At 51.8% G+C, this 16,304-nt stretch overlaps 1 protein-coding gene across 8 annotated transcripts in view; it reads left to right on the forward strand.

Annotated features, from left to right (window-relative positions):
* The window catches only part of LOC146869330 (RNA helicase MOV-10-like), a 614,726-nt gene that overhangs the window by 37,876 nt on the left and 560,546 nt on the right, over nucleotides 1–16,304 (forward strand). For 5 of the 8 annotated variants that reach the window (XM_085650241.1, XM_085650257.1, XM_085650262.1 and 2 more), the window contains exon 1: nucleotides 5,540–5,745. The exons of 1 other annotated variant lie outside the window; for it this stretch is intronic. In XM_085650241.1, coding sequence (XP_085506367.1) covers nucleotides 5,555–5,745 — 191 coding nt within the window. In that variant the 5' untranslated portion in view covers nucleotides 5,540–5,554. Of the gene's footprint in view, nucleotides 1–4,447; nucleotides 4,967–5,009; nucleotides 5,163–5,539; nucleotides 5,746–16,304 lie in introns of those variants that run through there. 2 more of the 8 variants (XM_085650264.1, XM_085650271.1) reach the window with 2 other exon arrangements.

A 16,304-nucleotide genomic window follows, 5' to 3' on the forward strand; every position in this document is an offset into this window, starting at 1 on the left:
CCACCCATGCCATACGATACGTCCGCCGCGTGGACTCGGCAACAGACTGCTCCACCAGATTCACCACTCTCACTCCCCCCAGCTCCAGATACCCTCCGGCACCTTGGTCTTGGCAAAGTCCGCTCCGGGCGCCAACCTCCGGAAACGCTGCCACTGCGAACGAGACAATGCATCCGCGATGTCATTGCTAGCGCCCGGCACATGTTTCGCGCGAAACAGCACATTGAAGCGCGGGCACAGCAGCATGAAACTTCGCAGCAAGTGCAGCACCCGCAGGTCCCTCGCCCTCTGATGGTTCACCAAATCCACCACCGTCCGGTTGTCCACATGAAAGAGCACCGACCGGTTCCGGAATTCCTGTCCCCACACCTGCAGCGCCACCAACAGCGGAAAGAACTCCAAAAACGCAATGCTTCTGCCCTGTGTCAACCAGCGCGCCGGCCACTGCTCCGCACACCACCGGCCATCCCAAAACACACCAAAGCCGCGCGCCCCGGCCGCATCCGAAAAAATCTGCACCTGCCACACCATGTTCTCATCAGCAAAATCCAAGGAGACCCCATTGAAATCACTCAAGAACCCCTGCCACACTCGCAGATCCGCCCGGACACCCACCGAAATCTGCACCCTGTGATGAGGCAACACCGCCCCCGACATGGCCAGCCCCAGTCTCCTGCAAAACGTCCTGCCCGCCCGCACCACTCGGCACGCAAAGTTCAGCAAGCCCAACAAACGCTGGACGGACCTCAAATCGATCTTCCGTTGCAACACCACGCTGCTCAAACAGTCCTGTATCTCCGACACCTTCTGCTGGGGAAGGCGCGCCATCCACTCCACTGAATCCAACTCAATTCCCAGAAACGCCAGACAACAACTGGGCCCAGCCGTCTTCTCAGGCGCCAACGGCACCCCAAACTCCCCCGCCATCCTCTGAAAGTGGAGCAAAGCCGCCCCGCACTCCCCCGATCGACCACGGCCTACGAACAAGAAATCATCCAAATAGTGGGACACCAGCCGGTGCCCCGCCCTGTCAGTGAAGGCCCATTGCAAAAAGGAACTGAAAGTCTCAAACAGAGCGCAGGAGATCGCGCACCCCATGGGCAAAACCTTGTCCACAAAGATGGCCCCCCCAAACTGCATGCCCAACAACGAGAAATCCGCCGGGTGAATGGGCAGAAGGCGGAACGCCGACTTGATGTCACACTTGGCCAGCTCAGCCCCCCGCCCACACAATCTCACCAACTCAATCGCATCATCCACCGACGCATACAACACCCGAGAATCCTCCTACGCGATGAAATCATTCACCGACCGTCCCTCAGGCCATGACAAATGGTGAATCAAGCGAAACTCACCCGGCTCCTTTTTTGGAACCACCCCCAACGGGGATATGATGAGCGCAGGTAGCGGCCACGTGTCAAACGGGCCGGCCACTCGCCCTTCGAGCACCTCCTTGCGCAATTTTGCCTCCACCACCCCCGGCAACTCCTTCGCCGACCGCAAATTCTCCGCCCATCTGCACTCCCAAGGCCCCTGGTACCCCACTCGAAACCCCTCCGTGAATCCCCAGAACAGCCTCAATGCCGCCGCCCGATCCGGGTAGCGGGAGAGCCACGGACCCATGGCCTCCACACTAACTGGTGTAGGAGCCCTTTGGCCCAGTCTGCCCCCTGCCTTTTGTGACCCGCCACTGCTCGGACGGGGTGGCCAATGTGAAACATTGTGTGACCGGGTGCTTGCCCCCACACTTAGAACACTCATGTTTAAATCTGCAGGGGTGTCGGGTGTAGAACCCCTTGTTGAAATTCCAACAAGCCCCTGTGGTGGCTCCCCCACCCTTAGCAGGCTGTCCTGTTGCGCCTGCAGTGGCAGCCTGCCCGCCCGCTCCCCCCGCTCCCCCGGCTCCCCCTCCCGCCCCCCGAGGCGGGACGTGACTGAAAAGGCCGATAAGCCACCGGAAGGCCACTTGCCGTGTGGGTGGACGCAGAAGACTGCGTGGAGGCCATCCACTGCACCCACAGCTCCTGATCTACCTCTCCCCAGGGCTTGTCAGGGTTGACGCTGACCCGCGCCTGAAATTCCTCATCGTAACTGAGCCAGGCGAAACCCCCAAAGTGCATCTGCGCTTTCCTGATAATATCCATGAATTTAAATAACGCAATCGCCCTATCCTCATGCTTTTGCCAGTAAATACTGGCATAAATCAAGAAAGCCGACGTCCAATTTTCCATATTTACCGGCACACGTGGCCACCTCGTCAACTCCCACTCCTCCTCTTTAGACCCCTCTTTCGCCTGAATCTCCCGATGCAACAATTTAAAGACGTCCACATACTCGTGTTTTCAAATCCTGCCCCTCGTCTTTTCGGACAGATGGGACCCCAATGGCATCGCCAAACCCATATAAGGCAACTTCTTCTTATGTTTCTCTCCCCCCTCCTCTTTCCCCTCTTTCTCCCCCTCCTTATCCGTCTGAACGCCGGCCCCCACCATCCGCTTCTCATCCCCCTCCGGGGCCGCCGCCTTAGCCGGCACCTTCGGCTGCGCCGACTCTCCCACCGCCCTCACCAACCTGTCCCCCACCCCCACAGACCTGCAAGACTTCCGGCGCCCCCGCCCGGTCCCTTCATCCCACACCCCCCACCCCCCACCCCCCACCATGTGCTCTCACCTGTCAAAGTGCGTGGCACCTCCTGCGCCCGTCCGCCGGGACCCGGGACTGACACCCTCACCACTGGCGCCTTGCTGCAGCTGGCTTTGGCCTGGAAAACCCCAAACTTCCGCGTTGCCTCCGGCCCCGTCACCTCACGCACTTCACCTTCCTCCAACTCCTCACTCTCCGACTCGTAATCCAGCTCTTCAACCACCACAGGCTCGCTGGTCTCCACCCGCACCTCACGCACTACACGCTTCACTCCTTTGCCTTTCTCTCCTTGAACAAATTCATACTCCGGCGCCGATGATGCGCGCTCCCTCGGTGGAGGGCAGGCCGCCGCGGACCCCCCTACTACTTCGTCCCGGCGTCTGGAGGCCGTCATGCGCCCCGCCGGCCCTCCCCGGCCTCTACCAGCAATCTGCGCTGGCTTGGATCCCCCCCCCCCTCGGGACCGGCATAGTCCGAGGGGGCCCCAGCGCCACCAGGTCTCTGCGACGGAAAGTCCGTCCCTGACTCATCCAGCCACACCCAGCGCCCGCGCCCCCGCCACCTGGTCCCCCGCCCGCTCCCCCTCCCTAGCCGCACACAACTCCTCCCAACGCCGCTCCGTCTCGATCAACCGCCGCTGTTCCCGGATACGCTCCTCCAGAGACATCTCCGCCCAACGATCATCCCACCGCCCCTCCCCCGTGGCCCGTGCCCCACGACCGCGGCCCGCACCCCCTGAGGGGGCAGGCGTCCCCCGCCCCGATCCCCGTCCCCCCACAGCCTTAGCCGGACCTTTACCCTTGCCCCCCCGCCCCCCACCTTTCCCCTTGCCCCCACCCACCGAGTCCAGAGCCTGGTCCCCCCACCCACCGCCCTCACCCCCCGCCGACTCACTCCCCGAAAGATACAGGGCGAAATCATCCCCCACCCTATCCTCTGCCTCCTCAACCAGGTCGCTATCCCCACTGTAATCCACCAAAAACGAGGCCCCCCCGCTGCCCCCAGCCCGGCCGCGCCCCCACAGCACCACCCGCGTCACTACGCGCCCCCCCACCCCGCCCCCCCCCCTACAGGCACCTCCGCCGTCGTCCCCAAGGCCGGGAGGCTCAGACGCCTATCTCCGGGTTTCCCCACAGGCCCCGCCTTCCTTCCTCCCCCTCGCGCCCCCGCCGCGTGCTTCTTCGGAGGCGGTTCCTCCATGCAGGCCGCAACGGCCGCCGCCACCCCCGCGGACGCAGAACACGGTGTCCTCGACATCCCCACCCACGCCTGCTCTAAGACGCCCGGCCGCAGCAAATCAGCCCTCCCCGCGCGACCTAACAACTGAAGCGCTGCCCGAACCGCCGCATCGTCCGGCACCTGAGCGCCCCCCCCCCTCTCCCTCCCTCTATAACTGCTCGCGCTCCGCCGCACAACCGCCCCCGCCCTCACGGACCCGCAAAAACGCCACACACAGGCCGCCCACCGTCGCCAGACGAGGCCGCCACAGAAACGCTCCACACCAACAACCGCCGCTCACCGTTCGAAATTCCCGCCGATACCACGACCACCAATGCAAATTCCAACGAAGCTCGCCACAAAACCGACGATCCCCCGACTCCAACGATCCACTAGCTGACCCACCCTGAGGCGCTGGGGAAAGGAAGAGGAAGGACTCCCTCTTCCTCCCCCCTTTATCCCCTACCTGACGACCCCGCCCCTTATCCCACCCCTTCCTTCCCTGTCCTTTCCATTGCGCGAATTCCCCGGGGGAAGACTAGACCGCTGGTCTTACTTCCCCCGGGGGCCGCATTTTCATGCTGCGCTTGCTGAGCTGAGACCTACACAATTTTAAGTGAATCTACACGTCCCATAATGCAAAGCTGTGTTGGCTAAAAGGACAGGACTGGCTGGTGGTATCCTCAAGGCGAAACAAGGGTTTTCTTCATTCAATTCTGACTTTTTAGGCTGCCACACTTTCACTGGAACTCGCACCCAGGACAGAGGTGCATTGGTGAAAATGTAGGGTAGCTCTCGCGACATGAGTCCCACTCCTGCTGGCAGTCAAAACTGAGTTTGTCTCAACTTCCAAAAACACGACGTTACCGCTATGTTACGTCTAGTCTGTGCCTTGGCTCTGCTCTGTTAATGGGCGGGTGGCGGGAGAATGGAGAGAAAGCCGTGGATGACGTAGACCGAGAGTTCACAGGTGCGAACCAAACAATTGCGTCACGGGCGCTTTCTAGTCACGTGGCGTTAATTAGTGATAGGTCTGAAAAGGTTGGGTTGCAAATTTAGGAACAGTTTGTTGATCCTGGTTCACCATGTACTCTGAAAGATCCAGGTAATTCACTACGTGCGCGCGAAAAGAAACAGCGACAATGAATGCTGTCTAGTAACTTGTTGTCCAACTTTGTATGCGGTCCATCAAACAGCAGACATCCTTCCTTCGGTCCCAATTACGTCCTGTATCTTTTAACATGTCCAAGCAGTCCAAAATAATATTTTGTAGTTATTTCGGATTGCACTTTCTAAAAGAGGTAATTTAACGTGAGTTTTCCCCTACTATTTCGTCTATACACCTCTAACTTTATTGGATGTTTTAACGAATAACGAAACATATCATACATTTCCCAAGTTGTCTATTGAAAAGTTAATAATCTAGGTGGTTAAAACAAAATATTTTTAAAAAAGAAAATTGGTGACTGCTCATTCTAACACGAGGGTCTGTTGAGAACGCAGCGTTTGTTTGCGATGTCTGCATTTAGGTTTGTGTCTGCTTTGACGTTGAGAGTTATTTGTCCGAAACACTTGTTTAGGAATAAAGGTTATCTGGTGTGGCTTGTTTTATTCATGGCATCCATTATTGGGTTACTCTGTGGTGACCTCGTGCAAATAATTTGTTTGGTCGGGGTAAGAATTTGATACGTTCATGTTGTTCAGCATTTCCTGTTTTTCCGGCATAAAGTTATGTAAAATCAGAAGTAGTCTGGAAGTGGCGGTAGTTGTTTGCAGGCTCGGATTGGTAAAGCGGGCACTCGGGCAATGGGCCGGTGTTCGAGTTGCAGCTGCGGGTCGCTGTTTTGACCCGAGTGATGGCCGATTTGGGCTGCGTCTGTGCCGGTAAGATGCGGCCCAGCGCCCCCTCTTTGTTTTCATAATACTAAAACACTGAAGCAGCGCTTTGCGAAAAAGGAGCAATCTGCAAATATGGGCCACTTTTTTAGGGTGCCGGGCCAATTTTTTATCCCAATCCACCCCTGGTGCTTGGGACATTTTTTAACCCGTTTTCCTTTCAAATAACGTTTTTCATTCACAAGATCGATTTGAAACTATTTGTATACAGTTCAGCATATGTGCATTTCCATGGAGGTGGGCGAGCCGCTGGGAGCTCACGCCAGACATGAGCCTGAGGTCTGGCTCTAGTACAGCTCGCTGTCTCGTTGAAACCTCAAGCCTGTAACAACTGAGGCTTCTGCCGGCCTCTCTCGCTCTACCCTTGTGTACAAAAAGGTAGACACAAAGCATAAACACGTAGTAAAAGAAACGACCAATGGGTATTATTTAGTGGTTTATTTGCACACAGTGAATCCAGAAAACCTGGATTAATCACGATTTCCTTGCTTAAATGAATTGTGTGATTTTAGGCAAATTTTTGGTTTACCGATCTTCCTTTTTCTCGCGATCACACACGAAAGCACCTTCAAATGTGTGAGGTCAGAATACCAGTTGTTCAAAAACCCTTTGCGTTTGATTCAATAGACACAGACAATATCGCTCTATCTGTAAATTCGTGTTTAGAAACTACCACTTTTAAAAAGTACAGTGCTATAATGTGATGTATGAATGTCAGAGCATCCACGTGTTAAAGAAATGCACTTTTTTTACGTTTTGAATAGACGTTATCATATTTTATGCGATGTTTATTGTATGATTTCCATGGCAAACATTTTCAGGGCTAAATTCGTGTTGGAGACCCTTGGCTCGGCTCGCCCTGTTAATTGGTTGCAACACCCTCTTCTACTTTTGTGATTGTAGGGGCTGGTAAATTGTGCTTTCTGTCATAGGCATTTTTATTTCACCCAGACAGTTTTGACAAATGCTTTGTGACCAACGCTTTTTGCAGTGACCTAATAAGGGTACAATGGGGCCTAATTAAACCAAAGACAATGCTCCAGTTTGGTAGAAAAAGCCCATTCCAATTGAAGTGCTTGGGCCCTTCACATCTCTGGTCCCTGGTGACCCTGCACATGCTGCACTACGGATATCTATGCTCTAGCCATTGTTTTGTTGGGAGCGATAATTTAAATTGAGTTTATAAGCGTTAGGGTTCTCGTGTGATTTACTAATCTACGGGTGTTTTCGTAAACCACTTTCGACCGATCCTGTGGACTTAAAAACTGCTGGTTTGCACGTACTAGGAATTAATGCCGCATAATCTAAGTCACTGGAATTATGTGATTGTGTGGCTGCTGCGTTTATCGCATAATTGGATATTTACCCCATTTCCACATAATCCACGATCTGGTGGATAGTCTGAAGATTTTAACAAAAAAGAAATAGTTTCTAGCCCAAGCGGTTCAAATGTTACTAAAAGCGCAGCAACATGTGTGCACAGACAAGAAAGTTCAGGGGAAGGGGCCTCACAACAGACCGCACAGGGCAGGCAGGAGGAGCAGTGATTTCATGAGTGATGTCACTGACTATGTCATGAGTGATGTAATATGTGACGTCATCAGCAGTGCATTGCGGGCGCGCGAGTTATAGTTAGCTGAACTAACTAGTACGGGGGAATTTCAATGGTTTTGTACAAGTGAAAAGTCCAGCTAACTATAACGCCCCTGAAACCTATGGTTTTTTCAGTGAATTGCTGAGGTTTTTTAAATGCTAATTCCTAACTATAACGTGCCTGAAACCTATGTTTTTTTCTGTGAATATATATATATATATATATATATATATCACAGCTACCACTTACACCAGCCTTGAAATCCTTCAACTGCTTTGCGAAGTAAGTACACGAGCCAAATTCAAGTGCAGGTTGATTTATTCACCCAGAGCGACGGCCATAACGTTTCGGCTCCTCAGAGCCTTGCTCACATGACAGCGTTACACTCGTGTTAACACAAATTTAAAGTGCTAGTATTGGTCACATGGGGGAGTCACATGGTTACAATTTCATAGACATAGTAAAAATATTGTTGGAGAGACAGGGCTGACAATATAATCAGGTTGCCAATAACTGTAGTTACATATTGGACTCAAATCTCCGAATACCTTGCAACAAAGAGACATGCTCTTCAATAACGGCATAAATGCTCGTATGAGTAAGGCAAAATGACACGCATATTTAACATACTTGCTGATATCGAAGTCAATAAATACAGCCTGCTCTCAATGTCAGAAAACATATAAACGGTTCTCCCTTAGGGCCAATAAGAAAAGTGTATAGTGCAATTAAAAATACAAAAGCGCCTGTGCTTTTAAAAAGGATAATATGATGATGTAAATATCTATAAACAATTCATATTTGGACATGGTCATACCAAAAAAGTAAGTTGTTAAGACTCAGGAACTGGCAAACAGGACACTGTTCATATTGTTATAGGAACAAATATAGAGAGGATTACAAGCGTCCAAAATTAAATACTGGTATAACATAAATTGTAAGGACGTTACATCAAATTACGGAGTGCGAATATTGACCCTCAAAGCTATGTATGTAGGAATAGATGACAATAGCAGATGTGCAAAGACGCAAATTCACATAAAAATTACAGTTTGTCAATAATAAATAGTTAAATACTAGATAAATAGCCATAAAATAATATAACTTAATAGCTTTAAGACAAAAGACTAAAACTTTTCTTAAAATTGCCGTATACACATCCGATATAAATTCCAGTAAAACATAACAGGATAAAGGCCAATGGAGACTAAAAAGTGACGAACACTTGTGCAAATATCGCAAAAAGAAGTCCTAATGCATTACAGATTCTAGTGCAACATTATAACGTATGAGGAACAACTCAACCCAAACAAGTGTGCAGATCCTCAGTCATGTTTAATCCTGATGGTGTCTTGGTGTTGAGTTGCAAAATATAACGTGTTTCCAATCTGCGTAGGTTGAACTCACGATCACCTCCCCTCCTACTGGGCTCAATGGAATCAATGACATAATAATTGAGCCCCCTAGTGTCGCTATTATGCACTTCTTTAAAATGTCGGGCGACGGGGTAGGTGTTGTCTTGGTTGGAAATAGCACGTAAGTGCTGCAATATACGCTTGTGCACCGCTAATTTAGTACTGCCAATGTAGCTAAGGTTGCAAGGACAGGTGAGGACATAGATCGCATACTCGGTTTTGCACGTCAATAGTTTGCTGATCTTGTGCTGTCTGTTACTAAATGGATCAATATATATATACGGACTGTGTACTTGCATACCGAATAATGACCCAATTATGAACGTCTAGTCACAGTACTCCTTTAAACTCCCACCCAAGACATCCCGCCCCCCAAACTGAACTAGTGAACCATTTGCCGCTACAGTGACAATACACACAGCTGATGCTCTCAGAACTGGTGATTGTCAGGTCTGAGATCCTCTGGGAAGGGTGCACAAGGAGGAGGGGCGGGGGGGGGAAGAGGAGGGGATGAAAAGAGGTCCAGAATGGGAGGAAGGCCGAAAAGGCCAGAGGGTACGGAGCAGGAGGGAAGGGAATGGGAGGCAGGAGGGTAGTGTGAGCATTGGCATCATACCCTTAGTAGTCAAACTTCTGTATCATTGTCATGCATCGCAATCTGTGATTCTTCCAGGTCATCCTCCCCGGCAGTCTTAAATAGTTCTACTAGGTGCGCCCAATCCAGAGAAATCGTCCTTGTCCGCAGTCCCCTGCATTCCTCGCGGTGTAAAGCCTCCCTCTCAGCAATGGCCCATCTGACCACCTCCTCACGCCAAGCGCCCGCACGGGGCGCTGAAGTAGACTTCCAGCTCTGCGTAATCATACGCTTAGGTAGCATCAAAGCCAAGCCTGCAAAGCGGCGTAGCAATTTCGCCTTCCTAGGAAGGGGGAAAAGTCCCAAGAGACAGGCCTCAACTGTGTCCCATGGTGTACGCTCTGTCAGCACCCCCCAAACCCTGGACAACCTCTGACCAAAACCCCAGCAGCACTGGACAATACCATATCATATGGAGAAAATCACTTTCAGGCGCCCCACATCGCGAACATGCCGAGGACGCAGAAGGAAACATCTTTCGTATCGTTGCCGGGGCAAGGTATGCATTATGTAATATAAATAATTGAATCATCTTTAGGCGACAATTACGAGAAACTCGCCGGGGGTGCTCTAACATTTGAGCCCATTCCCTGTCCTCCAGTTTCCGCCCCAGTATCAAGTCCTACTTCTGCCTAAGATGCAGTAACGGAATATGTGAATGTTCCCTCTACCCTCGATAGAGCCAGCGCACCAAGTGTCGGCCGTGCCCCATAATGTGTAGCGATTTTAGCAGTTGAAAAGTTGGGGGTTCTCTTTGATCTATGCTACGCACCAATAAGTCTGAATGAAGCGCATAACCGCAGCATGAGTGAGAAACAAGGTTTCCGGCACTGAATAAGTACGTGCAAACTCATCATGGGGCATCAAGTGGCAAAGAGATCTCCGACTGTCCCCACCCCCTCCCGCGTCCACCCCTGAATTTGATTCATCGAAATTATTCCACGCCTAGTATGTAGCCCACAGATCGGGATGTTTGGGGCGTACCGAAATGGCAACTTTGCCTGTCGTCTAGCCTGCTTCCAATAATGTAGTGCAACTTGCAGCAAATAAGGAGGATCACTGAGCTTTTGTACACCCAGGCATAACTGAGATTGAAGGGTTCCACGTTTCAAATAGTCCAGGGAGTACCCAATTTCAAATAAGTTCTTACCCGCTAACCAATATGCCATCCACTGTAATTGTCCCACTATACAATAAGTTTTAAAATCAGGCGCCCCCATGCCCCCTGCAGCACTAGGGAGTTGCAACTTAGTCAGCGCCAATCTACGTCTACCCGTCCCCCATATTAAGGAAGATAAGTGTGTCAAGTGTTTTAAAAATCCAGGCTGGGAGGACAACCGGCAAATTCACAAAATAGTAAAGGAGGCGGGGCAACATAACCATTTTCGACACCACCAAGCGGCCCGCCGTCGTAAAAGGCAATGTATTCCATAAGGCGATCTGAGAGCGCGGCGAATTAATGGGGCGCACTACATTACCATCTATGGTATCTGCATTGGATTTATATATATGAATTCCCAAATATTTAAAAGTGACAGGTTTAACTCTAAATTGCATCCGACCAAATTGCAAAAGGGGATATGGATAAGTATTATAGAAGGAGAAGGCGACCGATTTAGAGACGTTAAGACACCGGCCAGAAATTTCCCCCAAACTAGAAAATACAGCAGCTATCTTGCGCTTATCGGCATCTAAATCCCGGAAATACAACAGCATATCATCTGCGTATAATGATACAGCGTGTATCACCCCGTGCAAGGGGAGGCCACACGGGACCATGACCTGCCGCAGATATTGCGCACGAGGTTCGAGGGCTAATACGAAGAGCATCGGGGATAAGGGCCAACCTTGGCGCGTACCCCGGGAGATTGCATAAGAGGGGGAGATGGTCAAACCCGGTTTAGCGCGCGATGTAGAGCTAGTATACAACAATTTAATCCATGTACAATAAGATTGAGGGAAGCCAAATTTAGATAATACTGCCAGCATGTACGGACAGCTTAGGGTATCAAAGGCTTGACGCACGTCTAAAGATAAGCAACCGGCAAGCGGTGAAGTGTCGGACGCTGCGAGCATTAGGGCATGGAGCCGGCGGATATTCAAAGAGGTGCTGCATTGGGGTATGTATCCACATTAATCCGTATGGATCAACCGAGGAAGATGAGGGAGGAGCCGCAACGCCAAAATCTTACTAAGTATCTTGTATTCGGTGTTAAGAATAGAAAGCGGCATATAAGCGAGAAGGTCAGTTGGTGCCTTATCCAGTTTTAATAAGGATGTGACTATTGCCTCCCTAGCAGTGGGGGGCAGGACACAGTCTTCCAAGGAGGAAGTGTAAAGTTGCAACAGCCTAGGGATCAGCACAACAGCAAAAGTTATATAAAACACCACAGGTAGGCCGTCGGAGCCCGGTGTTTTGTTACGGGCCAATGTCTTTATCACCACCCAGGTCTCTGCACTTGTAATCGGAGCCACCAATTCCTTAGCGATCGAATCAGAAACTGTGGGAAGTTGGACCCTGGTCAAAAAGGAGAGTGTGGGAGCCGAGACATCCAAGCTTGGGGTGGTATATAATTGAGCATAATAGTCCCGAAACGCAGCATTGATCTCAGACTGGGAGGTTACTAACGTGGTATGGATTGTATTGATAGCTAAAATGGGAGTAGGACTCACCGTAGGTTGGATCAGTCTCACCAATAATGTACCTGCCCTATCTGCCTCGGAATGTGTGTGCAGCGTATAGGCACTAAAATCTATCACACGTAAGCGCTCTAGCAATTCAGCATACTTAATTCTAGCGGACTGTAGTGGCTCCACGCCATCGGCGCTCCTCTGAGCCGCTACTTCCAAAGCCTGCAAGTCCCCCCTCTAGGGCCGTTATGTCCCTGATCGTCTCCCTACGCAACCCCGCCAAAGTCCCCATGGCGACCCCCCCCGGACCGTCACTTTGAAGGCCTCCCACTCAATAGATCTGGACGAGGCAGTGCCCTCATTCTCCACAAAATATGTTTCAATAGCTGTTGACAATGCGGCCCGATACACCTGGTCCTCTAACTGCGGAGGTTGCATTCTCCAAGTCGGAATAGGAGCCGGAGGACGGCCCCAAGTCAACAATAACTCTATGGGATTATGGTCAGATATAGTCTTGCCCAGGTACTCCCAGTGTGTAATAGAAGAGGATAAATCCGGGGAGCAAAGAAAGTAATCCAAACGTGTGTGTAACTTGTGAGGGTAAGAGTAAAAGGAATATTCCCTCATGTTCGCATGCAAGGCCCTCCACACGTCCAATAGATCCCAGCCTTGTGCCCAACGTGTTAAGGCCACGGCCTGCGCCCTCACCGTAGTGTTAAATAAAGGGGGATGGGAACGATCCAGACATTGTCAAACACCGCATTCAAGTCTCCACCCAAGAGCCATGGGAAATGGGACCAGCCAGCAAGCGCTCGGGAGACCCGTGTTAAAAACGCCTCTTGATCTGTGTTCACAGCATAGAGGGACCCCAACACCACCTGCCTACCATCCTATGTGCCCAGCAGGAGGACAAACCGGCCCCGGTGGTCAATTTTGCTCTCAGTAAGGGAAAAGGGGATTCCCTCCCGCATACAGATGGCAGCCTCCCTAGAAAAGGCAGAGTATGCATTGGCATAGAATTGACCCCGCCATCGCCTGTGTAGTTTCATAGTTTCGGAGGGAACCAGATGCGTCTCTTGAAAGCATATTATGTGTGCTTTACAACGATGTAATTGCGTAGCTATTCTGTGCCGTTTAGCAATAGACCCCATACCCCGAACGTTCCGTGAGACCAAAGTATAAGAATTAACAGCAGGCATCACCAAAAATAATAGAAAATCCCCCTGGATCCCAACCCCACCCATTCCCCCCCCCCCCCCCCCACAACCCACAGACCTGCAGCATAGTTACAAAAAACTCAACAGTGTCCCAATACTGGGTCCAACGCCCAAACTTTGTTCGACCAAACCGTGAAAACAAGGGTAACATGCTTCACATTCAACAAATGTTAACGCCTACGGGGAAAAAGTCGCCAACACTATCAATAGTCACGCAAGAGCTACAATCAACATATGAAAGCGCCCAGAACGCGGTCCGGGCCAGGGAGACTCACTAAACCGTCCCCACCTGTCATACAGACGGACAAGTTTCATGGCATACTACCATTCGAGTAAATGAGCATATGTAATACAACAGTACTTCAGACTGGACAGAGAGACAACAAAAGACTGAGCGTGCCTTACGATGGCACATGTCAGAGAACTAAGAACCAGCGGAGGCTAGAGTCTCATTGCTAAGTTGTGTGGTCACCGAAGGAAACAGTGCAACGCTGCCATCAGAATCCGTATCTGTATCCAATCCTTCAGATGGGCTGGAGCTGATTGGCGTGCGAGTGGTGCGGAAGGTCGAGGCAGTATGGAGTGCCCTTCGCCTGCCCTCCATCACCTGTTGACGAATCAGGGGACTGGAGGCAGAACTTTGAGTAAGAAGCCCCTTCTTACGCCTCAGAGGGGGGTGCTGTGTCTTTGGCAGCGAGTAGTCCATTTGTCTCATTGGTTGGACATCGGGGAACGTCTTGTCGAGCCAGTCCCACGCACTGTCAGGAGTATCAAAAAACAGGGAGCGTTGATTGTAAAGGATTTTCAGTTTTGCCAGAAACAATAAGGCAAACGACAGACCCGCTGCCCAAGCTCGTGCCTTCACCTCCATAAAGGAAAATCGCCTGCGCTGCACTGCCAGGGTGTAATCCGGGAATATGGAAATCTTCGCGTTATCAATCTGCAGCGGACCATTGTCCCTCGCCGCCTACAGTAGATGATCCCGGTCCTAAAAATTCAAAATCCTGGCAAAGATGGGGCGTGGGTTAGCGCCTGGAATTGTTCGACGTGTAGGGACACGATGTGCCCGTTCGACTGTGAAATGAGCTGATAATCCGACCGGGGCCACGCTAGACTTTAACCAGTTTTCTATGTATTCCGTGGGTGTGGAACCTTCCGTTCCCTCTGGCAGGCCTACTATTCGGAGATTATTCCGATGGGCCTGGCCTTCCGTGTCATCAGCCCGGGCCTGGAGGGAGTCGATCTGTTGGCGCATATGGGTTAGTTGTTCCTCATGGGCTTGCACTTGAGGCACCACACTGTCCAACCTCTGCTCAGCTTTTTTAACCTTCTCAACAAGCTTCTGGTCATCTTTCAATAAGTTTAGATCCACTGAGATTATGCCCCGTTGCGCTTCCATCACAGAGCGAGAATCGCGGCTCTCCCGCAAGACCATGTCCAGTTTGTCCTCCGGAGCGTTAGTGCCTACATGGCCCTCCGTTTGATGAGAAAGGGCGGAGAAATGGCCCGAAGGTGGAGAGAGAGAACCCGCTCTCCCCGACCGTGTAGACGCCCTGGGCTTTCCCCTGCCCATGACCGGCGGTGTTGTGGAGCAATGCAGCAAACACTTGGCTACAGCAATTGAATCTCAGAGACTCTGGCACATCTGCAGCCAGGGAGGCAGTCGGAGAAGAGCCACGTCAGATAGCAAGTACCCACCACTTACTGGTGGCACAAGTCAGCTGCCCGGATGCCACACAACCAAGCACAGTAGCAATCTGGAGCACCCAGGTGGAACAAGGCAGCCGATACCCAGTGCAGCAGTGGGCTCCCCCAACTCAATGGGAAAGGATCGGCGGAAAGGGCTGTGATATAGCGTCCCGCGGCTCCAGGGGTGCAAGGCCCCAGTAGTCCAAGCAGTCCACCGTGCAGTCCGGCACTCCACCTGCGACCACAACAAGATGGGCCATGAGATGTAGCAGTGCACTCGCCTCAACGTGGCAGCAACCCCAGCACAGTGCCGACCAGCACAGGACCAGCCAGAAATCCACCACCGACACGTGGCACGAAAGGGCCCCCACAAGCAAGAGCAGGCCGCCCCACCCCAGCCAGCTAAGTGGAAGGCAGCAGGAGCACACCAAACAGACCCTGTATCCCTGGTCTAGCCAGTCCACCAAACAGCCCGGAGATCCCAAGGTGTCACTAGGTGCAGAGGGCGGCGCACATAGGCCCGTGTCCAATATCGGCGCTCACCTTGATGTTGCAGGGGAATCAGGGAGCACCAGTCCAGCTCCCCAGCCTTCTCACATTCCAATAAGGCAATGCGGGCACATTAGGGGACCCGCCAACGAGTCGTGGCGCGAAGTGGTCCCGCGTCTAATAGGGCCCCCGCTACGGCGGGTAGCTATTCACCAGCTGACCGGTGCGCCGCACTCACCCCCCGACGGCAGCAGCGATCCGGAGTGTACCATCAAACCCAGGCAGTGTGCAGGCAGAATCAAGCACCAGCAGTGAGGGTGCGGAGGCCCCGGGGACCAAAGTTGTCACCGCGGCCGGGATCGGGCGCTCATAGCCCAGCCAGCTCCCAGGGCAGTCCACGGCTTCAATTCCCCAGTAGGCCTCTGGAAAGGCCGGGAAGCGCCACCGTCCGTAAACCCACTCTGCAAGGGTCACAGGCTTCCGCTGTGCAGCGTCGAGGCAGCCCGACAGTGAAGACAGTTCAGCAGCGCTAAAAGTACCCTTAGACAGGTAGGGAATATCGGATAAGGAAATGGATTCAAGGCCCCGGCCCGGAGCTCATCGCTTTAACGACCACCATCTTGGGCTGCAGACCACGCCCCCCATTAAAACAATCAGTCATGACTTAAAAAAAAATAATATATTTTTATTAAACAAACAGAAAAGGAAACAAGAACAGTTCCAGTCAGATACACAACGTACATCATATTGACATGTAAAATACAGATTACATTCCGAAGCGGGGCACTGTCGTGAACAGATCAATAATGTTTGTACATCCTAAGCAGGTCAACTTCTCCCTCAAAAGCCACTGTATTACTTTATCGCTTCCCCCATCC

The sequence above is a fragment of the Triturus cristatus genome, chromosome 1_1, assembly GCF_964204655.1.
Source record: "Triturus cristatus chromosome 1_1, aTriCri1.1, whole genome shotgun sequence".
Taxonomy (NCBI): domain Eukaryota; kingdom Metazoa; phylum Chordata; class Amphibia; order Caudata; family Salamandridae; genus Triturus; species Triturus cristatus.